General features: G+C 51.7%; 1 protein-coding gene across 1 annotated transcript; it reads left to right on the top strand.

Moving 5' to 3' along the window:
• The first annotated feature begins 7,378 nt into the window (after positions 1-7,378).
• On the top strand, positions 7,379-19,277 carry LOC137527396 (kazal-type serine protease inhibitor domain-containing protein 1-like). The gene is made up of 4 exons (XM_068247913.1): positions 7,379-7,820; positions 14,250-14,410; positions 17,060-17,207; positions 19,174-19,277. The coding sequence occupies exons 1-4, from the start codon at positions 7,379-7,381 to the stop codon at positions 19,275-19,277; spliced, it is 855 nt and encodes a 284-aa protein (XP_068104014.1).
• Positions 19,278-27,533: the final 8,256 nt, after the last annotated feature.

The raw sequence follows: 27,533 nt of genomic DNA, 5'->3' as shown, positions 1-27,533 counted from the left end.
GCGGGGCAGAGGTGAGAGAGGCTCCAGCCTCAGGGTGCAGTGTAGGAGGGGCGCAGGGCGAGGCAGAGGTGAGAGAGGCTCCAGCCTCAGGGTGCAGTGTAGGAGAGGGTGCAGGGCGGGGCAGAGGTGAGAGAGGCTCCAGCCTCAGGGCGCAGTGTAGGAGAGGGTGCAGGGCGGGGCAGAGGTGAGAGAGGCTCCAGCCTCAGGGCACAGTGTAGCAGGGGGAGCAGGGCGAGGCAGAGGTGAGAGAGGCTCCAGCCTCAGGGCGCAGTGTAGGAGGGGGTGCAGGGCGAGGCAGAGGTGAGAGAGGTTCCAGCCTCAGGGTTCAGTGTAGGAGGGAGTGCAGGGCGGGGCAGAGGTGAGAGAGGCTCCAGCCTCAGGGCGCAGTGTAGGAGGGGGTGCAGGGTGGAGCAGAGGCAGAGGAGAGAGGCTCCAGCCTCAGGGTGCAGTGTAGGAGGGGGCGCAGGGCGGGGCAGAGGTGAGAGAGGCTCCAGCCTCAGGGAGCAGTGTAGGAGGGGGTGCAGGGTGGAGCAGAGGCAGAGGAGAGAGGCTCCAGCCTCAGGGCGCAGTGTAGGAGGGGGCGCAGGGTGGGGCAGAGGCGAGAGAGGCTCCAGCCTCAGGGTGCAGTGTAGGAGGGGGTGCAGGGTGAGGCAGAGGTGAGAGAGGCTCCAGCCTCAGGGCGCAGTGTAGGAGGGGGCGCAGGGTGGGGCAGAGGCGAGAGAGGCTCCAGCCTCAGGGTGCAGTGTAGGAGGGGGTGCAGGGTGAGGCAGAGGTGAGAGAGGCTCCAGCCTCAGGGCGCAGTGTAGGAGGGGGTGCAGGGCGAGGCAGAGGTGAGAGAGGCTCCAGCCTCAGGGCGCAGTGTAGGAGGGGGTGCAGGGCGAGGCAGAGGCGAGAGAGGCTCCAGCCTCAGGGCGCAGTGTAGGAGGGGACGCAGGGTGAGGCAGAGGCGAGAGAGGCTCCAGCCTCAGGGCGCAGTGTAGGAGGGGGTGCAGGGTGAGACAGAGGTGAGAGAGGCTCCAGCCTCAGGGCGCAGTGTAGGAGGGGGTGCAGGGCGAGGCAGAGGCGAGAGAGGCTCCAGCCTCAGGATGCGGTGTAGGAGGGGGTGCAGGGCGAGGCAGAGGCGAGAGAGGCTCCAGCCTCAGGGTGCAGTGTAGGAGGGGGTGCAGGGTGAGACAGAGGTGAGAGAGGCTCCAGCCTCAGGCCGCAGTGTAGGAGGGGGTGCAGGGCGAGCCAGAGGTGAGAGAGGCTCCAGCCTCAGGGCGCAGTGTAGGAGGGGGTGCAGGGCGAGGCAGAGGAGAGAGGCTCCAGCCTCAGGGCGCAGTGTAGGAGGGGGAGCAGGGCGAGGCAGAGGTGAGAGAGGCTCCAGCCTCAGTGTGCAGTGTAGGAGGGGGTGCAGGGCGAGGCAGAGGTGAGAGAGGCTCCAGCCTCAGGGCGCAGTGTAGGAGGGGGTGCAGGGTGAGGCAGAGGTGAGAGAGGCTCCAGCCTCAGGGCGCAGTGTAGGAGGGGGTGCAGGGCGAGGCAGAGGTGAGAGAGGCTCCAGCCTCAGGGCGCAGTGTAGGAGGGGGTGCAGGGTGAGGCAGAGGTGAGAGAGGCTCCAGCCTCAGGGTGCAGTGTAGGAGAGGGTGCAGGGCGGGGCAGAGGTGAGAGAGGCTCCAGCCTCAGGGTGCAGTGTAGGAGGGGGTGCAGGGTGAGGCAGAGGTGAGAGAGGCTCCAGCCTCAGGGTGCAGTGTAGGAGGGGGTGCAGGGTGAGGCAGAGGTGAGAGAGGCTCCAGCCTCAGGGTGCAGTGTAGGAGAGGGTGCAGGGCGGGGCAGAGGTGAGAGAGGCTCCAGCCTCAGGGCGCAGTGTAGGAGGGGGTACAGGGTGAGGCAGAGGTGAGAGAGGTTCCAGCCTCAGGGTGCAGTGTAGGAGAGGGTGCAGGGCGGGGCAGAGGTGAGAGAGGCTCCAGCCTCAGGGCGCAGTGTAGGAGGGGGTGCAGGGCGAGGCAGAGGTGAGTGAGGCTCCAGCCTCAGGGCGCAGTGTAGGAGGGGGTGCAGGGTGAGACAGAGGAGAGAGGCTCCAGCCTCAGGCCGCAGTGTAGGAGGGGGTGCAGGGCGAGGCAGAGGTGAGAGAGGCTCCAGCCTCAGGGCACAGTGTAGGAGGGGGTGCAGGGCGAAGGCAGAGGTGAGAGAGGCTCCAGCCTCAGGGCACAGTGTAGGAGGGGGTGCAGGGCGAGCCAGAGGTGAGAGAGGCTCCAGCCTCAGGGCGCAGTGTAGGAGGGGGCGCAGGGTGGGGCAGAGGCGAGAGAGGCTCCAGCCTCAGGGTGCAGTGTAGTAGGGGGTGCAGGGTGAGGCAGAGGTGAGAGAGGCTCCAGCCTCGGGGTGCAGTGTAGCAGGGGGAGCAGGGCGAGGCAGAGGTGAGAGAGGCTCCAGCCTCAGGGCGCAGTGTAGGAGGGGGTGCAGGGCGGGGCTGAGGTGAGAGAGGCTCCAGCCTCAGGGCGCAGTGTAGGAGGGGGTGCAGGGCGGGGCTGAGGTGAGAGAGGCTCCAGCCTCAGGGCGCAGTGTAGGAGGGGGTGCAGGGCGGGGCTGAGGTGAGAGAGGCTCCAGCCTCAGGGCGCAGTGTAGGAGGGGTGCAGGGTGAGGCAGAGGTGAGAGAGGCTCCAGCCTCAGGGCACAGTGTAGGAGGGGGTGCAGGGCGAGGCAGAGGTGAGAGAGGATCCAGCCTCAGGGCGCAGTGTAGGAGGGGTGCAGGGCGGGGCAGAGGTGAGAGAGGCTCCAGCCTCAGGGCGCAGTGTAGGAGGGGGTGCAGGGTGAGGCAGAGGCGAGAGAGGCTCCAGCCTCAGGGTGCAGTGTAGGAGGGGGTGCAGGGCGAGGCAGAGGTGAGAGAGGCTCCAGCCTCAGGGCACAGTGTAGGAGGGGGTGCAGGGCGAGGCAGAGGAGAGAGAGGCTCCAGCCTCAGGGCACAGTGTAGGAGGGGGTGCAGGGCGAAGGCAGAGGTGAGAGAGGCTCCAGCCTCAGGGCACAGTGTAGGAGGGGGTGCAGGGCGAAGGCAGAGGTGAGAGAGGCTCCAGCCTCAGGGCACAGTGTAGGAGGGGGTGCAGGGCGAGGCAGAGGCGAGAGAGGCTCCAGCCTCAGGGCACAGTGTAGGAGGGGGTGCAGGGCGAGGCAGAGGTGAGTGAGGCTCCAGCCTCAGGGCGCAGTGTAGGAGGGGGTGCAGGGCGGGGCAGAGGTGAGAGAGGCTCCAGCCTCAGGGCGCAGTGTAGGAGAGGGTGCAGGGCGAGGCAGAGGTGAGAGAGGCTCCAGCCTCAGGGCGCAGTGTAGGAGGGGGTGCAGCGCGGGGCAGAGGTGAGAGAGGCTCCAGCCTCAGGGAGCAGTGTAGGAGTGGGCGCAGGGCGGGGCAGAGGTGAGAGAGGCTCCAGCCTAAGGGCGCAGTGTAGGAGGGGTGCAGGGCGGGGCAGAGGTGAGAGAGGCTCCAGCCTCAGGGCGCAGTGTAGGAGAGGGTGCAGGGCGGGGCAGAGGTGAGAGAGGCTCCAGCCTCAGGGCACAGTGTAGCAGGGGGAGCAGGGCGAGGCAGAGGTGAGAGAGGCTCCAGCCTCAGGGCACAGTGTAGGAGGGGGTGCAGGGCGAAGGCAGAGGTGAGAGAGGCTCCAGCCTCAGGGCACAGTGTAGGAGGGGGTGCAGGGCGAGCCAGAGGTGAGAGAGGCTCCAGCCTCAGGGCGCAGTGTAGGAGGGGGCGCAGGGTGGGGCAGAGGCGAGAGAGGCTCCAGCCTCAGGGTGCAGTGTAGTAGGGGGTGCAGGGTGAGGCAGAGGTGAGAGAGGCTCCAGCCTCGGGGTGCAGTGTAGCAGGGGGAGCAGGGCGAGGCAGAGGTGAGAGAGGCTCCAGCCTCAGGGCGCAGTGTAGGAGGGGGTGCAGGGCGGGGCTGAGGTGAGAGAGGCTCCAGCCTCAGGGCGCAGTGTAGGAGGGGGTGCAGGGCGAGGCAGAGGTGAGAGAGGCTCCAGCCTCAGGGCGCAGTGTAGGAGGGGTGCAGGGTGAGGCAGAGGTGAGAGAGGCTCCAGCCTCAGGGCACAGTGTAGGAGGGGGTGCAGGGCGAGGCAGAGGTGAGAGAGGATCCAGCCTCAGGGCGCAGTGTAGGAGGGGTGCAGGGCGGGGCAGAGGTGAGAGAGGCTCCAGCCTCAGGGCGCAGTGTAGGAGGGGGTGCAGGGTGAGGCAGAGGTGAGAGAGGCTCCAGCCTCAGGGTGCAGTGTAGGAGGGGGTGCAGGGCGAGGCAGAGGTGAGAGAGGCTCCAGCCTCAGGGCACAGTGTAGGAGGGGGTGCAGGGCGAGGCAGAGGTGAGAGAGGCTCCAGCCTCAGGGCACAGTGTAGGAGGGGGTGCAGGGCGAGGCAGAGGTGAGAGAGGCTCCAGCCTCAGGGTGCAGTGTAGGAGGGGGTGCAGGGCGGGGCAGAGGTGATAGAGGCTCCAGCCTCAGGGCGCAGTGTAGGAGGGGGCGCAGGGCCGGGCCGAGGCAGAGGTGAGAGAGGCTCCAGCCTCAGGGCGCAGTGTAGGAGGGGGGCAGGGCGATGGCAGAGGTGAGAGAGGCTCCAGCCTCAGGGCACAGTGTAGGAGGGGGTGCAGGGTGAAGGCAGAGGCGAGAGAGGCTCCAGCCTCGGGGCGCAGTGTAGGAGGGGGTGCAGGGCGAGGCAGAAGTGAGTGAGGCTCCAGCCTCAGGGCACAGTGTAGGAGGGGGGGCAGGGCGAAGGCAGAGGTGAGAGAGGCTCCAGCCTCGGGGCGCAGTGTAGGAGGGGGTGCAGGGCGAGGCAGAAGTGAGTGAGGCTCCAGCCTCAGTGCGCAGTGTAGGAGGGGGTGCAGGGTGAGGCAGAGGTGAGAGAGGCTCCAGCCTCAGGGTGCAGTGTAGGAGGGGGTGCAGGGTGAGACAGAGGTGAGAGAGGCTCCAGCCTCAGGGCACAGTGTAGGAGGGGGTGCAGGGCGAGGCAGAGGCGAGAGAGGCTCCAGCCTCAGGGCACAGTGTAGGAGGGGGTGCAGGGCGAGGCAGAGGCGAGAGAGGCTCCAGCCTCAGGGCACAGTGTAGGAGGGGGTGCAGGGCGAGGCAGAGGTGAGAGAGGCTCCAGCCTCAGGGCACAGTGTAGGAGGGGGTGCAGGGCGAGGCAGAGGTGAGAGAGGCTCCAGCCTCAGGGCACAGTGTAGGAGGGGGTGCAGGGCGAGGCAGAGGTGAGAGAGGCTCCAGCCTCAGGGCACAGTGTAGGAGGGGGTGCAGGGTGAGGCAGAGGCGAGAGAGGCTCCAGCCTCAGGCCGCAGTGTAGGAGGGGGTGCAGGGTGAGGCAGAGGTGAGAGAGGCTCCAGCCTCAGGGCACTGTGGAGGAGGGGGTGCAGGGCGAGGCAGAGGTGAGAGAGGCTCCAGCCTCAGGGCACAGTGTAGGAGGGGGTGCAGGGCGAGGCAGAGGTGAGAGAGGCTCCAGCCTCAGGGCACAGTGTAGGAGGGGGTGCAGGGCGAGGCAGAGGTGAGAGAGGCTCCAGCCTCAGGGCACAGTGTAGGAGGGGGTGCAGGGCGAGGCAGAGGCAGAGGAGAGAGGATTGATTCGAGTCGTCCCTGTGATGGGAAGGCATTGTGTGTGCCTAGCAGTAAAGCCCACACCCACGGGAGGACAAGATCTCCCAAAACTAACGACAAATCCATCATGAAAATTGTGGCAAGCGACGGCATCTGATGAACGATTTGCGACTATTTTCAGGCGTTTTGTGCAGCCGTCATGACAGATCACATTGCAGATAATCATGAATAGACAGCAGTGTGTACTGAACTATTGAACAATGCGTCTCTCCAGTCTATGGCACCTCACTATCGATTAACAATCTGTATCAGCTGTCGGTCTTTTCAAAACACAACACATCGCATCACATCACAAGATTATCTTGTGAGGCGAATCCAAAGCCTCATATCCATGATGAGATAATCGCATTGATGGTACCCGACATTTGGAACATCGTGTGACATTACCATGTTAAACGTGTTGCCCCCCGTGGCGATCGTGCGTCGTTAAGCGCCGGACATGGTAAATTGGGTCGTTAAGATCCCTGCCAACTCTGTTCACAGTACGGTGATTGCTTACTTCCTGTTCGCACCCGTCGTGTAGTTGCATAACGTCCTGAGCAGAAAGAGGCGTCGCTTGATGACCATCGTCAAGGTGATGTTGCTGGAGCCCATCGAGCTGTAGAAAGATAGTTCATCTGTCTTTTCACACATTTATCTTTCGGTGGTTACTACCATCAAATCGTCCAGAGATGCCATTTTCCCGGCGACTGGCGATGTTTACATGACATCACCAGGTGGCTACAGAAGCATGATTGCAAATGTCGCATAGCGTCTCGCAATGACTAAAGACCGACACGGCGGAACGAATCTTTAAGATCCCCGACAACACCGCTCGAAGTACCGCAATCGCTGGAAATTCGCTTGCTCCGCTGTGTACGTCGCTTGACCTCGTGCTTAACCTGCCTACAGGAAGAGACATTGCTAGCGACCGTCGTCAAGGGGACGTCACAGGACCCATCGAGCGGTGAGAACGCAGCTTTAAGCCCCGTCTACACGGGGAGATGTGGAGGCGATCCGGCGGCTCGATTAGCCGCCGGATCGCCTCTTCCGCATCCCCGCACGTACCCGCCGCGTCCCCGCTCGCCGCGCGTGCGTCGTATTCGATCCCCCGCTCGTCCCTGCCCGGCGCCGCTTATCTTCCGCTCGATTCCCTGCCGTTGTCCCCTCGTGGGGAACGAGCAGGGAATCGGCGGCTCACAGATCGGACCTGTCAGAACTTATCAATCGAGCCGCATCAGCGGCTCGAATGATAAGGAACATCGCCGCCACATCTCCCCGTGTAGACGGGGCTTTAGTGTGTGCTGGATCATATCGTCAGCTCCATAAACAGATCTCAGAGATTTCCTGGCCAGTAGTCCTCATCTCCGTTCATAGGCTGCTGTGATAGACAATTGTCTCCAGAACAATGAGTAGATCTATTCAGATGTGATTAGAGGTCACACAATGGGGAGACAATGGCTTCTCTCTGTGGATGGGGCTATGGAGATTGCACCATGAAGGGGACAGTGATAGGACCTACTGATGACTTTAGCACTTCAGCTATTGTCCTGCAGTTAGTAGGTGGGAGAAGGGGGTGGAGGGTGACCATGAACCCTCCAATGATGAGCAGAGGTCTCCTGCAGGTGTGAATTGACCCTCCTTGCACCATAAAACAGCAGAGAGCAGAGCTGTAACCTCTGAGAAGTCTCCCCATTCCAGAGTCCATTGCTGGTGTGCAGTGTTTGTCTCCTCCAGGAGTCACCCTTCGTTGGAGACCACGGTTGGTGCTTGGCGTGCACTCACCTCATCTAGCATCCAGTCCCACCACTTGGACATGTTTCACACTCTTTTCCTGGTGTCCATGCTCCTGTCCACCCCTATCCCAGCATTACTCAGAATTCTGCCCATGAAAGGTTGGTCTAATGAGGTGGAACTTCAAGGATGCTCCCCATGCCAGGAAGAGCGCTGCCCACCAGTGTCCCCCCGCTGCCCAGCTGGAAGGACAAAGGACCAATGTGGATGCTGCTGGGAGTGTGCTAATGTGGATGGACAAATGTGTGACCTGCCTGGAACGAAGACACATTTTGGGACCTGCGGTGAGGAACTGAGGTGCCAGGTGAAGGCTGGGCAGAAGCCGCTGTGTGTCTGCCCTAGCCAGGAGCCTGTGTGTGGCTCAGACCGCAGGACCTACAAGAACATCTGCCGCTTACATGAGGCCATCAGGAGCAAACGGAGAGCGGTGCTGAGTGTGGCACACACAGGGCTATGCCAGGAAGGTGAGTCAAATCAAATCAAAGATAGCTTTATTGGCATGACCAAGATTCATTACAGGTATTGCCAAAGCAAGGGAAAATAGGGGACATGGGATGGGGGGGGGGGTAGGGGGACAATGGCTAAGCAGTCTGTGGATATTTTTTAGGTTTACAGTCTGAGCTGGCTGTGGTGCTGGGGGGGGGGGGGGGGGGGGCACACAGGGCCCTCCCAGGAAGGTGAGTCTAAGCTGGCCATGGTGCTGGAGGTGGTGGTGGTGGTGGGGGGAGGACATTGTCTGTGGTACACAGGGCCCTGCCAGGAAGTTGAGTCTACAGGTGTGTACACACGCTTGATTTGCTGGAATGACGGGTCCGTCGGACCCTCCCGCTGGGCGGGCGTTCCAGCACTAGTAGAGCGTGTGTACAGTCTATCTGCAGACTGATGAGGCTGTATGGTGCCTGGATGGTGTAATGGATAAGGGCTCTGCCTCTGACACAGGAGACCAGGGTTCAAATCTCGGCTCTGCCTGTTCAGTAAGCCAGCACCTATTCAGTGGGAGACCTTAGGCAAGTCTCCCTAACACTGCTACTGCCTATAGAGCGTGTCCTAGTGGCTGCAGCTCTGGCGCTTTGAGTCCGCCAGGAGAAAAGCGCGATATAAATGTTATTTGTCTTGTCTTGTTTCTGAGCGATCCGCTGAGGGAGGATATGATGTCAGCATTAGCTTGGATTTTCTGCTTTTCCTTTATAAAATTCACAGGAATCATTACGTGGATAGCACAATACATCTGTTATGTAAGTAGGACTAGTATTTATCTACTTATATACGTGTTTTTTATTTCTAGGTTAAGTTAGCGTGGTTGTCGCTTGTTCTTTAACCTTCCTGGCGGTAAGCCCGAGCTGAGCTCGGGTTATGCCGCGCAGGAAGGTATCTCAGCCCCTGGTGGGGCGATTTTCACCATGTAAAATGCTGTACGCGCAGCTAGCACTTTGCAGCGGCGGAAGAGGGCCCCCCCGCCAGAGCCCTGCCCGGACCAATGAGTTCCGGGCAGCGCTACGGGCTGGATCGGAGGCGTCTGACGTCAGGACGTCGGCTGAAGTCCATGACGTCATTCCGATCGTCGACCATGGCGACAGGGGAAGCCAAACAGGGGAGCGCGTTATATACGCGTTCCCCTGTTTGCTATTGCACCCTCTAGTGGTGTTTCATGTAGCTACCACTCTGGTAGCTTTACATGAAACAAAAAAAAAAAAGGATTTTTGCCTATATGGCAAAAAAAAAAAAAAAATTAACCACCAGGAGGGTTAATGATCAGCATTCAAAACTTTCCAAGTTCTCATCAGATCTACCACTAACTCTTGTAATGCAGCCACTTAAGGTAAACCTGAAATGGGGCTGCAGGCTATATTTATACTTGCCCGGGGCTTCCTCCAGCCCTATGAGGTGTCATCTCCTGTCGATGCATTCTCTTCTGATCCTCTGCTTGCGCTCTTCTGCACATGCACGGCTTGGCCTTGTGCGATGCCCTGACGTGCTCCTGCACCTCCTCTGCCTGCGCTCTTCTGCACATGTACGGTTTGGCCTTGTGCGATGCCCTGACGTGCTCCTGCATCTCCTCTGCCTGCTCTCTTCTGCACATGCACGGCTTGGCCTTCTGCGATGCCCTGACGTGCTCCTGCACCTGGGAGTGTTCTGCGTCTGCAGCCGGGAGCGTGGCGGGGGAGCGACTGGCCGGATTACCAGAGAGGATTAGAAGGTAACCTGATGGGGCTGGAGGAAGCCCCAAGTTAGTATAAATATAGCCTGTAGTCCCATCTCCAAACATCAGGGGGCAGCACGATACAAAGGCATCCATTATAACTGGGTACATAGGTTGCAAGCACTAGCTGTGGAAAGGCTTCTTTATTGGAAAAGCTGTGGCTAGTCATGCTTGTATATGCTCATTTTGTCTTACGTGAAATTGTCCATACAATTTTATGATTACATGTAAATATGATTTTGAAATTGCATTGATTTTGCGTAATCCATTTGTAAATTTGGCATATTACATGAAATGACAAAACCTGCAGTTGTCAATTATTTTTTACGTAAAATTGCAAAAAAAAGTGTGAACAAGTCAAAACCTTTTCCAAAAAGACCTTGAAGTTTTTTTTTTTTTAGAAAATTGATTATGAAAATGCAAAGAAAAAGGGTGTTTAACCATTTCAGCCCGCGGGGATTTTTCACTTTATGCATCGGAGCAATTTTCACCTCCCATTGATTCGCAAATAACTTTATCACTACTTATCACAATTTATTGATCTATATCTTGTTTTTTCCACCACTAATTAGGCTTTCTTTGGGTGGTACATTTTGCTAAGAATTATTTTTTTATAAATGCATTTTAACAGGATTAATAAAAAAAAAAAGAGAAATAATTAATTACTCAATTTTCGTCCATTATAGCTTTAAAATAATCCACGCTACCATAATTAAAACCTATGTATTTTATTTGCCCGTTTGTCTCGGTTATAACACCATTTAAATTTTGTCCCTATCACAATGTATGGCGCCAATATTTTATTTGGAAATAAAGGTGCCTTGTTTCCGTTTTGCATCCATCACTATTTACAAGCTTATAATTTAAAAAATGTTCCTAGTATACCCCCTTCAAATGCATATTTAAAAATTTCGGACCCTTAGGGTAACTATTTATGTTATTTTTTTTTTTTAATTGTTTTTTTTTTTTTTTTTCCTAAAATTTGGGTAATTTTTTTATGAGGGAAAATAAACAGTTAATTTTAAAAGCTAAAATGTGTGTGAATTCCCTTCACAAATGTTTGTAGATGTAGTTTTACTATTTGGCCACAAGATGGACACCTTGAGGGTTTTTTTTTAATCTTGTGCTTCTCGCTAACCGGAAGCGCAAAGAGGACGGGGAAACTTTTTTTTGCAGAAAGACTGCAGGCTCTGGTAAGAGATCATCGGTTTTTCTGCTGGGGATTTTGATAGGTGATCGGGAACCATGTTTCCATTCACTGATCACAGGTCTACCGAGGAACAGCACGGGAGCGCGCAGAAGCGCGGCCCCGCAACAGAGCAGCCGCCTGGAGGTGAGGATCACGTCTGGGCGGCTGAAATGGTTAAACTCAGAAACATTTGTTTCAAAACCATTTTTCCTTTGTATTTTCAAAATCAATTTTCTCAAAAACTACAAGGTCTTTTTCAAAAAGGTTTTTGCCTTGTTACCACTATTCCTCTTAAAGAAAACCTGTAATGGAAAAAAAAACCCTCTGAGGGATACCTGCCCCGGGAGGGGGAAGCTTCTGGATCCTGTCCCTCCGTTCAATTGCCAGTGTGGCAAGGTAAATACTTACCTCTCCGGGATCCTGCACAGGTGCAATAGCAACTCTTCATAGCTGAACCCCATCGGATCCGCTCTACTGTGCAGACGAATAGGATCGGATTCGGCTATTTCCGCCTTACCCGAAGGAAGAGTGGCTATTGCACCTGGGCAGGATCCCAGAGAGGTAAGTATATCTCTGCTTGTCGGGGAGGATTCGGGGGAGCCAGCGCTGGATTCTGGAGAGGTAAGTATACCATCGCTTGTCAGGGGAGGATTCGGGGGAGCCAGCGCTGGATTCTGGAGAGGTAAGTATATCTCTGCTTGTTGGGGGAGGATTCGGGGGAGCCAGCGCTGGATTCCCCGGAAAGGTAAGTATATCTCTGCTTGTCGGGGAGGATTCGGGGGAGCCAGCGCTGGATTCCGGAGAGGTAAGTATATCTCTGCTTGTCGGGGAGGATTCGGGGGAGCCAGCGCTGGATTCTGGAGAGGTAAGTATATCTCTGCTTGTTGGGGGAGGATTCGGGGGAGCCAGCGCTGGATTCCGGAGAGGTAAGTATATCACCGCTTGTCGGGGAGGATTCGGGGGAGCCAGCGCTGGATTCCGGAGAGGTAAGTATATCTCTGCTTGTTGGGGGAGGATTTGGGGGAGCCAGCGCTGGATTCCGGAGAGGTAAGTATATCTCTGCTTGTTGGGGGAGGATTTGGGGGAGCCAGCGCTGGATTCCGGAGAGGTAAGTATATCACCGCTTGTCGGGGAGGATTCGGGGGAGCCAGCGCTGGATTCCAGAGAGGTAAGTATATCACCGCTTGTCGGGGGAGGATTCGGGGGAGCCAGCGCTGGATTCCGGAGATGTAAGTATATCTCTGCTTGTCGGGGGAGGATTCGGGGGAGCCAGCGCTGGATTCCGGAGAGGTAAGTATATCTCTGCTTGTCGGGGGAGGATTTGGGGGAGCCAGTGCTGGATTCCGGAGAGGTAAGTATATCTCTGCTTGTCGGGGGAGGATTCGGGGGAGCCTGCGCAGGATCCCTATACTGGGGTCACCTATACCAGGCTATCTATACTGGGGGGCACCTATACCTGACTACCTATACTGGGGGCACCTATACCAGGCTACCTATACTGGGGCACCTATACCAGGCTACCTATACTGGGGCACCTATACCAGGCTATCTATACTGGGGGCACCTATACCTGACTACCTATACTGGGGCACCTATACCAGGCTACCTATACTGGGGCACCTATACCAGGCTATCTATACTGGGGGGCACCTATACCTGACTACCTATACTGGGGCACCTATACCAGGCTATCTATACTGGGGGGCACCTATACCTGACTACCTATACTGATGGGCACCTATGCCTGGCTGCCTATACTGGGGGCACCTATGCCTGCCTACCTATACCGGGGGCACCTATACCTGACTACCTATACCGGGGGCACCTATACCTGGCTACCAATACTGGGGGGCACCTATACCTGACTACCTATATTGGGGGCACCTATGCCTGACTACCTATACTGGGGACACCTATACCTGGCTACCTATAGGGGGGGCACCTATACCTATCTATACTGGGGACACCTATACCTGGCTACCTATACCTGGCTAGCTATACTGGAAACACCTATGCCTGGCTACCTACAGTATACTGAAGGCACCTATACCTGGCTACCTATACTGGGGGCACCTATACCTGGCTACCTATACTGGGGGCACCTATACCTGGCTACCTATACTGAATCAGAAACTTTATTTCGCCAAGCACGACTGGGTCGTGCCCGGAATTGGGCTTGGCACGTACAGGGTACTGGGGACACCTATACCTGGCTACTTATACTGGGGGCACCTATACCAGGCTACCTATACTGGGGGCACCTATACCAGGCTACCTATACTGGGGGCATCTATACTGGGGACACCTATACCAGGCTATCTATACTGGGGACACCTATACCTGGCTAACTATACTTAGGGCACCTATACCAGGCTTCCTATACTGGGGGCACCTATACCTGGCTAGCTATACTGGGGGCATCTATACCTGGCTAGCTATACTTGGGGCACCTATACCAGGCTTCCTATACTGAGGGCACCTATACCTGGCTATCTATACTGGGGGCACCTATGCCTGGCTGCCTATACTGGGGCTGGGGGCACCTATACCTGCCTACCTATACCGGGGCATCTGTACCTGGCTATCTATACTGGGGACACCTATACCTGGCTACCTATACTGGGGCACCTATGCCTGGCTATCTATACTGGGGGCACCTATACCTGGCTTCATATACTGGGGACACCTATACCTGGCTACCTATACTGGGGCACCTATGCCTGGCTGCCTATACTGGGGGCACCTATACCAGGCTACCTATACTAGCTGCAACTATACCAGGCTATCTATACTGGGAACACCTATACCTGGCTACCTATACTGGGACACCTATACCTGGCTACCTATACTGGGGGCACCTATGCCTGGCTATCTATACTGGGGGCACCTATACCTGGCTTCATATACTGGGGACACCTATACCTGGCTACCTATACTGGGGGCACCTATACCTGGCTACCTATACTGGGGGCACCTATACCTGGCTACCTATACTGGGGGCACCTATACCTGGCTACCTATACTGGGGGCACCTATACCTGGCTACCTATACTGGGGCACCTATACCTGGCTACCTATACTGGGGGCACCTATACCTGGCTACCTATACTGGGGGCACCTATACCTGGCTACCTATACTGGGGGCACCTATACCTGGCTACCTATACTGGGAACACCTATACCTGGCTACCTATACTGGGAACACCTATACCTGGCTACCTATACTGGGAGCACCGATACCTGGCTACCTATACTGGGGGCTTCTATACCTGGCTACCTATACTGTAAGTTTTTTTTTTCATTATCTTGCCGTCCTGCCTTTCCAATTTCTGTTTTTGGGGTAGGGAGAGGGGGCCCATCCAAGGTTTTGTAGGAGGGCCCAGTGATTTCTAGTTACACCCTTACTCCTGGACCTTGCACTCCCTCTGGCATATGGAGTTCATAGTGGGCATGTGACTGGTCCTCTTCATACAATTTCTAATAACATGATATGAATTCCCACAGCTCCCGTCCTAGTGAGCTCACCGCAGGATATGGTGGCCATGGTGGGTCAGACTGTGGTCTTTGGATGTGATGTGCTGGGTCAGCCAATCCCTGATCTGCACTGGAGGAAGGACGGAATAGACAGACCTCTGCCAGGGAAGAGCAGCCATATTATTGTGCAGGTATGTAATGATGGAAGGATTGCTATTCTAGTAAATAAGATTGTGATACTGGACCTTGAAAAAAAGACTAATGAGAGACAGAGAGGTCCACCAGCCCTAGACCTCAAGCAAACTCTCATCCCAACCTGTCTCACCACATTCCCTATATTCAGCTCAATCACTGAACTTCACCCGACCTCTGTAACATCCAACCACGAGAGCTAAGCCTAACCCTCAGCCCTTACTGATCCTATCCTTCTATCCACCCTAATCCCTAACCTCAACCAACCTCTGTGACATCCCTTATCCTTCATCCAACCCTGAGAGCTAAGCCTAACCCTCACCCTATATCCCACCCCTTACTGATCCTATCCTTATATCCATCCTAATCCCTAACCTCAACCAACCTCTGTGACATCCCTTATCCTCCATCCAACCCTGAGAGCTCAACCTAACACCTAACCCCATATCCCGCCCCTTACTGATCCTATCCTTCTATCCATCCTAATCCCTAACCTCAACCAACCTCTGTGACATCATCCCTTATCCTCCATCCAACCCTGAGAGCTCAACCTAACCCCTCACCCTATATCCCACCCCTTACTGATGCTATCCTTATATCCATCCTAATCCCTAACCTCAACCAACCTCCGTGACATCCTTTATCCTCCAACCAACACTGAGAGCTCAGCCTAACACCTCACCCTATATCCCGCCCCTTACTGATCCTATCCTTATATCCACCCTAATCCCTAACCTCAACCAACCTCTGTGACATCCCTTATCCTTCATCCAACCCTGAGAGCTCAACCTAACCCCTCACCCTATATCCCGCCCGTTACAGATCCTATCCTATCCATCCTATTCCCTAACCTCAACCACCCTCTGTGACATCATCCCTTATCCTCCATCCAACCCTGAGAGCTCAACCTAACACCTCACCCCATATCCCGCCCCTTACTGATCCTATCCTTATATCCATCCTAATCCCTAACCTCAACCAACCTCCGTGACATCCCTTATTCTCCAACCAACCCTGAGAGCTAAGCCTAACCCTCACCCTATATCCCACCCCTTACTGATCCTATCCTTCTATCCACCCTAATCCCTAACCTCAACCAACCTCTGTGACATCCCTTATCCTTCATCCAACCCTGAGAGCTCAACCTAACCCCTCACCCTATATCCCGCCCCTTACTGATCCTATCCTTATATCCACCCTAATCCCTAACCTCAACCAACCTCTGTGACATCCCTTATTCTCCAACCAACCCTGAGAGCTAAGCCTAACCCTCACCCTATATCCCACCCCTTACTGATCCTATCCTTATATCCATCCTAATCCCTAACCTCAACCAACCTCTGTGACATCCCTTATCCTTCATCCAACCCTGAGAGCTCAACCTAACCCCTCACCCTATATCCCGCCCCTTACTGATCCTATCCTTATATCCACCCTAATCCCTAACCTCAACCAACCTCTGTGACATCCCTTATTCTCCAACCAACCCTGAGAGCTAAGCCTAACCCTCACCCTATATCCCACCCCTTACTGATCCTATCCTTATATCCATCCTAATCCCTAACCTCAACCACCCTCTGTGACATCATCCCTTATCCTCCATCCAACCCTGAGAGCTCAACCTAACCCCTCACCCTATATCCCGCCCCTTACTGATCCTATCCTTCTATCCACCCTAATCCCTAACCTCAACCACCCTCTGTGACATCATCCTCCATCCAACCCTGAGAGCTCAACCTAACACCTCACCCCATATCCCGCCCCTTACTGATCCTATCCTTATATCCATCCTAATCCCTAACCTCAACCAACCTCTGTGACATCCCTTATCCTCCAACCAACCCTGAGAGCTCAACCTAACCCCTCAACCCATATCCCGCCCCTTACTGATCCTATGCTTATATCCATCCTATTCCCTAACCTCAACCAACCTCTGTGACAATCATCCCTTATCCCCCATCCAACCCTGAGAGCTCAACCTATCCCCTTACCCCATATCCCGCCCCTTACTGATCCTATCCTTCTATCCACCCTAATTCCTAACCTCAACCAACCTCTGTGACATCATCCCTTATCCTCCATCCAACCCTGAGAGCTCAACCTAACCCCCTCACCCTATATCCCGCCCCTTACTGATCCTATCCTTATATCCATCCTATTCCCTAAACTTCAACCAACCTCTGTGACATCCAACCCCGAGAGCTCAACTAACCTTATCTCACCCCTTACTGATCCTATCCTTATATCCATCCTAATCCCTAACCTCAACCAACCTCTGTGACATCCCTTATCCTCCAACCAACCCTGAGAGCTCAACCTAACCCCTCACCCTTTATCCCACCCCTTACTGATCCTATCCTTATATCCATCCTAATCCCTAACCTCAACCAACCTCTGTGACATCCCTTATCCTCCAACCAACCCTGAGAGCTCAACCTAACCCCTCACCCTTTATCCCACCCCTTACTGATCCTATCCTTATATCCATCCTAATCCCTAACCTCAACCAACCTCTGTGACATCATCCCTTATCCTCCATCCAACCGAGAGCTCAACCTAACCCCTTACCCTATATCCCGCCCCTTACTGATCCTATCTTTATATCCATCCTGTGAGGAGCCGTGACAGATTCTCTTCTTGTTTTCCAGTCTTGGGGAGGTCCCCAGAGGAACCAGGTCAGCAGCTGGCTACAGATACATAATGTCCATCCCCGTGATGCCGGATTGTACACCTGCCATGCCCAAAACGCCAACGGAGAGCTCTCCATATCCGCCCAGCTCAGCGTCACTTCATCAGGTGAGAGCCCTTCCCATGTCCTTCCATCCTCGTCACCCAACTGTGGGAGGAGCATTCCAATTGTGTCATAGCTATGTTTCCTGTCGCCACACTGTGGGAGGAGCATTCCTATTGTGTCATAGGTCTTTTTCCTGTCACCCCGCTGTGGGAGAAGCATTTCTATTGTATCAAAGCTCTTTTTCCTGTTATTCCGCTATGGCAGGAGCATATTCCAAGCCTCTTTAACCCCTTGTCCCCCATGCAGGTTGGAATAGCCAGAATGCGGAGCCCCGGCCGACTGGGGCTTTGCACCCTGAGCTATACCAGTCCACATGGTCCATGGTATGGGGGGGGGGGGGGGTCAGGGGGAGGGCCCAGCCTTAGGGATGCTCGCTGGATTCTGCGGAATTCTCTCTCTCTCCTCCTCCTCCTGTAGCATGTCAAAAGCCAACTCACCGTGGCTGGGAATTGAAGCCAGGCTGGGCTGGGAATTGAACCCAGGTCTCAGTGTGTGGTAGGTAACTGACTTAACCGCTATACCACCAACAACAATACATGCTGAAGCCAGCCTAGCATGTACCATTATGATCAATCCAAGAGAAAAAGTAGCATACTTAAGGATTTGTAGCATGTCAAAAGCCAACTCACCGTGGCTGGGAATTGAACCCAGGCAGGGCTGGGAATTGAACCCAGGTTTCAGTGTGTGATAGGTAACTGACTTAACAGCTATACCACCAACAACACTACATGCTGAAGCCAGCCTAGTATGTACCATTATGATCAATCCAAGAGAAAAATTATAGGTAATTTTTGATTAGCTTTTGTAGGCTCCTCCCAATTTTCTGAATATTAATCCCAGTCACCCAGTAACCAACTGTGCAAAGTTTGAGAACCCTACCATTAAAAGTGTAAGAATGGCTGCAGTTTACAATTTCCTAGTAAAATTTGTATTTGTCTCCGCCCACTTATGACCCCGTGTTGCCCGCTTATGTATTTGGCTGGTGTTGTTGGCTGTGCCCACTTTTCTAACCAAATTGGCATCAATAACTTGCATTGGAATGATACAAATCTGATTAGCTGTTTGTGGCTCCACCCCTTTGTCTGAATTTGAACCCCAGTCACCCAATGACCAACTGTACCAGGTTTAAGGCTTGTGCCATTAACAGTGCAAGGATAGCAGCAATTACATATTCCCCTTGAAAATCAATAGGTGGATTTTGATTGGCTTTTATAGACTCCACCCACCTTTCTGAATATTAATCCCAGTCACCCAGTGACCAACTGTGCAAAGTTTGAGAACCCTGCCATTACCAGTGTAAGAATGGCTGCAGTTTACATTTCCCAGTGAAATTTGTATTTGTCTCCGCCCCCTTTTTGGTTATGGGAATAAAAAGTATCCTATACTTTATTCCAGGTAATGTACTATGTGTGTGCCAAATTTCATTCAAATCCGTTCAGCCGTTTTTGCGTGATCGAGTAACAAACATCCGAACTTTCCCATTTATTATATTAGTAGGATTAGTAGGATAGTGAGTTTAAAGGAAAAAAAAAAAATTCTCTTGTACCCCATAACCATTCTAGTTTGGAAACATAAAATCATTTACGACTGCTGCATTTGTAATTTTGTGTAAAAACAAAATTTACTACTGGATTATGCAAAATCAATTCAGATTGTAGATTTTTGTGTGTTATTGTAATCAGAAAATGTGTACACACATAAGAGTTAGACTGGAGTTGGTTTATTGAAGTCACATAGCGGATCCATCAGGGTACAGCAAGGAATGAACTGAAGACCTACAAAGGTTGTTATACCTGGGACGTCCCCTCTGCTTCTGGAACGGAGGCATCTCTGTATTAGTCCAGTTCGGGATCCAAAAAGCTTCCCTCCATAATTTCCCTTCCCTTATGACTTCCTTTCTCCGTTGTTTCTCTCTGTGCCTTCTTGTCCACAAATCTTCTGCCTCACCACCTCATGTTCTCTCCTCAGACTTCTCACAAGCCTCAGACGTCTCGGAGCACCTCTTTGGTGTGTTTGACACGATAGATGATGAAGATTTCTCTAGAGAAGGGGCATCTGGATCACATGAGTGAAGATCTACCTTCTGAAGATACATCTGCCTCACCACCGCCTGCTCTCTCCTCAGACTCCTTACAAGCCTCAGACATCGCGGAGCACGTCATTGGTGTGTTTGACACGATAGATGATGAAGATTTCTCTAGAGAAGGGGCATCTGGATCACATGAGTGAAGATCTACCTTCTGAAGATACATCTGCCTCACTTGACGCCTTTAGTAGCCAAATGCAAAGTGACTTTTTAAATTGGGCCTGGTTCACACTGCACGGATAAAAACAAATTTGTGGAAAAAAAACTCATGTGTGGAATGGATCACTTTTTAAAGTGGACCTGAACGCTTGCACAGGAGAGAACACAGAGAAATTTCCCCTGCATGTATTTAGAGAACAACCTGTCTATTCTCCCTTCTCGTGCAAGTAATAAGCTAGTTAATTTGTCCATTGCTGGACACCATGCATTGCTGGACGTCCTACCTTACTGGACCTCATACATTGCTGGACACCTCACATTGCTGAACACCATACATTGCTGGACACCATACATTGCTGGACGTCAGACATTACTGGACGTCAGACATTACTGGACACCATACATTGCTGGACACCATACATTGCTGGACACCATACATTGCTGGACACCATACATTGCTGGACACCACACATTTCTGGACGTTCTACCTTACTGGAAGTCCTCAGAGGACAGGAGAATGTCTGGACACAACACACATTATTCAGTGCTGTAACCAGACCTCTCCATATTACTGAGACTTATCTGAGGGTATCTTCTGGTTTCACAGACTTTGGCCATCTGAATCCAAGAGATTTGGATCAGGAGCAATCCTGAATGACCCCACCATACTCTGCACCCCACTGTTACTGTCTATGGTCACTGTGTGACAATAAAGTATCTCAAACTGCAGCCTTGTATTTCCTTTATCTAGGACACCATGGGTACATTCACCAAACTGTGCGTGATAAGGTGCATACACACGCAATACTACATGCAACGACGGCTCCGCCGGACCCTCCCGCTGGGCGGACTTTAGCCGACAGTATGCACGTGTGTACGCACTGTCGGCGGACTGATAAGGCTGTTTCTGAACGATCTGCTGAGCCAAAATATAAGGGAAGACGCCGAGAGCCCAGTATAGTGTAGTATGTACTGTAAATTGGATATGGAAGGTAAGTATAGGTAGGTTTTACTCACAAACAAGGGTTACCGTCCAGGTAACCACTATGAAGGCAGGTGAGGAGATTAGACCTGTCCCCACTCAGGATTAAGAAGTCGCTCTCTGTAGATCGGGAAAAAAGAAGAATTCCCCTCCACCAGGGGTGGAAACAACTGCAAAAGTAGTACAGAGGCGCCAACAGGGTAAAACCAATATTTCTTTAAAATGGATAAAATGAAGTAGGTAGCGCTGGACTTACCCCTCCAAAACAGACACAAAAATTGGTGTTTTAAGCAAAAATCAGTTTATTTACATACTCCGAACAAGGTGCAACGCGTTTCGCGGGTATATCCCACTTCCTCAGGCAATAAATAGGAGCATATCACTGTTGACAGAAGACAGTATGCTGAGTACTCATACAGACAGCCAAGATATATAAAAAAAAAAAAAAAAAAATTATACAAAAATTAATGTAAATTTTTTTTTTATATATAGAATATTTTCATAAAATGGCTAAAATGGGCTCTGAATTAAATATATATCTGTGTATATGCGTGCTCATATTTTTGTCTCTACTACATATTAACACAGGGGTATATAGTGTATTCCAAGTATAATAGGTTGTGGGGAAAGAAACTGGGGGGGGGGGGGGGGGGGTTTCTCTGGGGGGGGGGGGGGGGGGGGGGAAGCGATTAATGTGTGGACTAGTAAGAGAAGCAATCTTATATGCATATGGGTCTTACATGTGCAAACATAGGGACTGGTGAGGTGTGTGGATAAAGAGTATTCTTACATACAACAAATTAAAATTAAGTGCTTAAAAAGGGGTTAAATAAAGTAATCAAAAGACTCACCCAATGCGGTCCGGTACATAGCCTGGCGCCTCTGTACCGAGCAATGTTGGAATGAGGCCTCTTATACTGTGTTAATCCCCTATTAGGGTGTAATTAGCCAATGGGAGGGAGAGTGTGGGTGTGCATCATCAGTGTGGGCCGTCGCTCTGTGTATGACATCACTCACATGTCTAATGCAGTCCTCATAATAAGAGCTGGTGAGGGCAGGATTTTCGTGTCTGATGTTGTGGTGGCTGGATAGTGCACTGGTCAAGGGTTCCGCCTCTGACACAGGAGACCCGAGTTCAAATCCCGGCTCTGCCTGCTCAGCAAGCCGGGCAAAAACTCACATATAAAATTTATATAACCTGCCAGCATGTTGAGAAGGGGATTTTATGCCTATTTTGGGGGATACCTTATTTTGAGTATAAAAAATATAAAGGTTATAAAGGAAAAGTCAACATAAAAGTAGATATAACATTAAAAATCAATGTGGTGATAAAAATAATTAATAGTACATTAAAAATCAATGTGTTGATAAAAATAATTAATAGTACATGAGTAATAAACAAGATAGAAATGATGAATAGTGTAAAACATCTAACATAAGACCATAAGACCAATAAAATTAGTATATTCAATAGTAATTATAAAAATAACTCAAACATTGTGCAAACTGGTAAATGAATGATTTATACACTGCGAAGCATTGTTCGGTATGGACCCATATATACAGTTTTAGACTGGGTGGTTTAAAAAGTCTAAAACTCAAATGGTCTAAAAAGGTCTAAAAGTTGGATGGTCTAAAACCGAAAAACAGTGAAAACATGGCAAGGAATGGGTATAAAACCAGAATTATATATAAAAGACACATTAAATATAAACCACACCACAAATATATATTAAAAAAAAAAATACATATAAAAATATATAAAAAATAAAAGAGAGGACCATAAAAAAGTAAAAAGCGGAGTATTAGAGTGCATTAATATAGTTTTTCTAGCTGCTCGTTGAGGCCGCTAGGTGTGAGGGTATTTAGTAACTGGATCCAGTACATTTCACGTTTTTTTCAAATTGTGGAAGGCATCTGGGAGTGCATGGTTAATGGTTTGGATAAGGGTGATACAGAACAGATCTAGGTTGCTATTGTGCACGGTGGTGAAGTGTCTCGACAGGCTGTGTAATGGGAAGTGGTTGAGAAGGGTTGTTCAGCACAAAAGAAACATTCTCAACAACTTCCCATTACACAGCCTGTCGAGACACTTCACCACCGTGCACAATAGCAACCTAGATCTGTTCTGTATCACCCTTATCCAAACCATTAACCATGCACTCCCAGATGCCTTCCACAATTTGAAAAAAACGTGAAATGTACTGGATCCAGTTACTAAATACCCTCACACCTAGCGGCCTCAACGAGCAGCTAGAAAAACTATATTAATGCACTCTAATACTCCGCTTTTTACTTTTTTATGGTCCTCTCTTTTATTTTTTATATATTTTTATATGTATTTTTTTTTTTAATATATATTTGTGGTGTGGTTTATATTTAATGTGTCTTTTATATATAATTCTGGTTTTATACCCATTCCTTGCCATGTTTTCACTGTTTTTCGGTTTTAGACCATCCAACTTTTAGACCTTTTTAGACCATTTGAGTTTTAGACTTTTTAAACCACCCAGTCTAAAACTGTATATATGGGTCCATACCGAACAATGCTTCGCAGTGTATAAATCATTCATTTACCAGTTTGCACAATGTTTGAGTTATTTTTATAATTACTATTGAATATACTAATTTTATTGGTCTTATGGTCTTATGTTAGATGTTTTACACTATTCATCATTTCTATCTTGTTTATTACTCATGTACTATTAATTATTTTTATCAACACATTGATTTTTAATGTACTATTAATAATTTTCATCACCACATTGATTTTTAATGTTATATCTACTCTTATATTTTTATTGGTGCTTTATAACCTTTATATATTTTTTGATACTCAAAATAAGGTTTCCCCCAAAATAGGCATAAAATCCCCTTCTCAACATGCTGACAGGTTATATAAATGTTATATGTGAGTATTTGCCCGGCTTGCTGAGCAGGCAGAGCCGGGATTTGAACTCGGGTCTCCTGTGTCGGAGGCGGAACCCTTGACCAGTGCACTATCCAGCCACCACAACATCAGACACGAAAATCCTGCCCTCACCAGCTCTTATTATGAGGACTGCATTAGACATGTGAGTGATGTCATACACAGAGCGACGGCCCACACTGATGATGCACACCCACACTCTCCCTCTCATTGGCTAATTACACCCTAATAGGGGATTAACACAGTATAAGAGGCCTCATTCCAACATTGCTCGGTACAGAGGCGCCAGGCTATGTACCGGACCGCATTGGGTGAGTCTTTTGATTACTTTATTTAACCCCTTTTTAAGCACTTATTTTTAATTTGTTGTATGTAAGAATACTCTTTATCCACACACCTCACCAGTCCCTATGTTTGCACATGTAAGACCCATATGCATATAAGATTGCTTCTCTTACTAGTCCACACATTAATCGCTCCCCCCCCCCCCCCCCCCCCTGAGAGACCCCCCCGCCCCCAGTTTCCTTCCCCACAACCTATTATACTTGGAATACACTATATACCCCTGTGTTAATATGTAGTAGAGACAAAAATATGAGCACGCATATACACAGATATATATTTAATTCAAAGCCCATTTTAGCCATTTTATGAAAATATTCTATATACAAAAAAAAATTTACATTAATTTTTGTATAATTTTTTTTTTTTTTTTTTTAAAATATATCTTGCCTGTCTGTATGAGTACTCAGCATACTGTCTTCTGTCAACATTGATATGCTCCTATTTATTGCCTGAGGAAGTGGGATATACCTGCGAAACGCGTTGCACCTTGTTCGGAGTATGTAAATAAACTGATTTTTGCTTAAAACAGCAATTTTTGTGTCTGTTTTGGAGGGGTAAGTCCACCGCTACCTACTTCATTTTATCCATTTTAAAGAAATATTGTTTTTACCCTGTTGGTGCCTCTGTACTACTTTTGACGTGATCCGCTGAGCGTACACACACGCACACTGTTGGCTAAAGACTGCCCAGCGGGAGGGTCCAGTGGACCCGTCGTTGCATTTAGTAGTGCGTGTGTATGCACCTTTAAGGCTTGCACAAGATCAGACAAAGGTAATTCAATACCTTGATACCAGATATCATCAGCCCATACGACACTAAGGGCACGTTCAGATCACAAATGCGGATGGCCATGCGTGCGGACCGCAACGCGTACAAACTGATGGCCATCTGCGTTTGTGTGCGTTGCGTGGCTGATCCCATCACTGAAAAGTGAATGGGACAGCCACGCGTTTTAGCAAAATCTGCGTGCAGCATGCGTTCCCGGAATGCACAGGTCCGGAACGCATGCAGTGTGAACATCAGACATTGCACTCTATGCAATGTCTGATGTCGTGCGCGTCGGCCACCTGCACGCGTTTCCAAAACGCGACTGGAAACGCGTGTAGTGTGAACGGACTCTAACACCTGTCCCCGCACACATGGGGTGTCACTGGCCAGTTATCTGCTGTCCTGTGTCCTCCATACACTGTGACATCACACCTGTCCCCGCACACATGGGGAGTCACCGGCCAGTTATCTGCTGTCCTGTGTCCTCCATACACTGTGACACCACACCTGTCCCCACACACATGAGGTGTCACCGGCCAGTTATCTGCTGTCCTGTGTCCTCCATACACTGTGACATCACACCTGTCCCCGCACATGAGGTGTCACTGGCCAGTTATCTGCTGTCCTGTGTCCTCCATACACTGTGACATCACACCTGTCCCCACACACATGGGGAGTCACCGGCCAGTTATCTGCTGTCCTGTGTCCTCCATACACTGTGACATCACACCTGTCCCCGCACACATGGGGTGTCACCGGCCAGTTATCTGCTGTCCTGTGTCCTCCATACACTGTGACATCACACCTGTCCCCACACACATGGGGTGTCACCGGCCAGTTATCTGCTGCCCTGTGTCCACCATACACTGTGACATCACACCTGTCCCCACACACATGAGGTGTCACCGGCCAGTTATCTGCTGTCCTGTGTCCACCATACACTGTGACATCACACCTGTCCCCGCACACATGGGGTGTCACCGGCCAGTTATCTGCTGTCCTGTGTCCTCCATACACTGTGACATCACACCTGTCCCCGCACATGAGGTGTCACTGGCCAGTTATCTGCTGTCCTGTGTTCTCCATACACTGTGACACCACACCTGTCCCCACACACATGGGGCGTCACCGGCCAGTTATCTGCTGTCCTGTGTCCTCCATACACTGTGACATCACACCTGTCCCCACACATGGGGTGTCACCGGCCAGTTATCTGCTGTCCTGTGTCCTCCGTACACTGTGACATCACACCTGTCCCCACACATGGGATGTCACCAGCCAGTTATCTGCCCTTCTGTACATTCAGCACACACTCCTGGCTCGGGGATCTGTAATCTGCTGGAGATGTGGTGTCTGAGGGTCTCTGTGATAAATAAGTGACATCTATGGAGGATGTGACAACTGGTGGGGGCATGAATCCCCCCCCCCTCCTCCGGCCTCTCAGTCAGTGCCCTCCAGACAGACAGACGCTACAAACTTCACTAATTATATTACAGAATATTAACACAGCTTAACCCTTCCCGGTGAAGAGAGACTGGCAGCGGTGACACAGTAAGACCCTCATGTCCAGAGGCAGGTCCAGCTTCCGATGTTTGGAGGCATAATGGTCAGCTGGTGTACCCCCAGCCAGATGTGCCCCCAGTATAAGGAAGCCCTCCCCAGTATAGCTAGCCAGATGTGCCCCCAGTATTAGGCAGCCCCTCCCCAGTATAGATAGCCAGATGTGCCCCCAGTATTAGGCAGCCCCTCCCCAGTATAGCTAGCCAGATGTGCCCCCCGTATAAGGAAGCCCTCCCCAGTATAGATAGCCAGATGTGCCCCCAGTATAAGGAAGCCCTCCCCAGTATAGCTAGCCAGATGTGCCCCCCGTATAAGGAAGCCCCTCCCCAGTATAGATAGCCAGATGTGCCCCCAGTATTAGGAAGCCCTCCCCAGTATAGCTAGCCAGATGTGCCCCCCGTATAAGGAAGCCCCTCCCCAGTATAGATAGCCAGATGTGCCCCCAGTATTAGGCAGCCCTCCCCAGTATAGATAGCCAGATGTGCCCCCAGTATAAGGAAGCCCTCCCCAGTATAGTCAGCCAGATGTGCCCCCAGTATTAGGCAGCCCCTCCCCAGTATAGATAGCCAGATGTGCCCCCAGTATAGTCAGCCAGATGTGCCCCCAGTATAAGGAAGCCCTCCCCAGTATAGATAGCCAGATGTGCCCCCAGTATAAGGAAGCCCTCCCCAGTATAGATAGCCAGATGTGCCCCCAGTATAAGGAAGCCCTCCCCAGTATAGATAGCCAGATGTGCCCCCAGTATAAGGAAGCCCCTCCCCAGTATAGATAGCCAGATGTGCCCCCAGTATAAGGAAGCCCCTTTCCCAGTATAGCTAGGCAGATGTGCCCCCAGTATTAGGTAGCCCTCCCCAGTATAGATAGCCAGATGTGCCCCCAGTATTAGGTAGCCCTCCCCAGTATAGCTTGCCAGATGTGCCCCCAGTATTAGGTAGCCCTCCCCAGTATAGTCAGCCAGATGTGCCCCCAGTATTAGGCAGCCCCTCCCCAGTATAGTCAGCCAGATGTGCCCCCAGTATAAGGAAGCCATCCCCAGTATAGCTAGCCAGATGTGCCCCCAGTATAAGGAAGCCCTCCCCAGTATAGCTAGCCAGATGTGCCCCCAGTATAAGGAAGCCCTCCCCAGTATAGATAGCCAGATGTGCCCCCAGTATAAGGAAGCCCTCCCCAGTATAGCCAGCCAGATGTGCCCCCAGTATAAGGAAGCCCTCCCCAGTATAGATAGCCAGATGTGCCCCCAGTATAAGGAAGCCCCCTCCCCGGTATAGATAGCCAGATGTGCCCCCAGTATTAGGCAGCCCCTCCCCAGTATAGATAGCCAGATGTGCCCCCAGTATAAGGAAGCCCCTCCCCAGTATAGCTAGCCAGATGTGCCCCCAGTATAAGGAAGCCCTCCCCAGTATAGATAGCCAGATGTGCCCCCAGTATTAGGCAGCCCCTCCCCAGTATAGATAGCCAGATGTGCCCCCAGTATAAGGAAGCCCCTCCCCAGTATAGCT

This window comes from Hyperolius riggenbachi, chromosome 1, assembly GCF_040937935.1.
Source record: "Hyperolius riggenbachi isolate aHypRig1 chromosome 1, aHypRig1.pri, whole genome shotgun sequence".
NCBI classification, from domain to species: Eukaryota; Metazoa; Chordata; class Amphibia; order Anura; family Hyperoliidae; genus Hyperolius; species Hyperolius riggenbachi.
The sequence above is the reverse complement of the archived record's forward strand: the minus strand, read 5'-3'. Positions and strand labels throughout refer to the sequence as shown.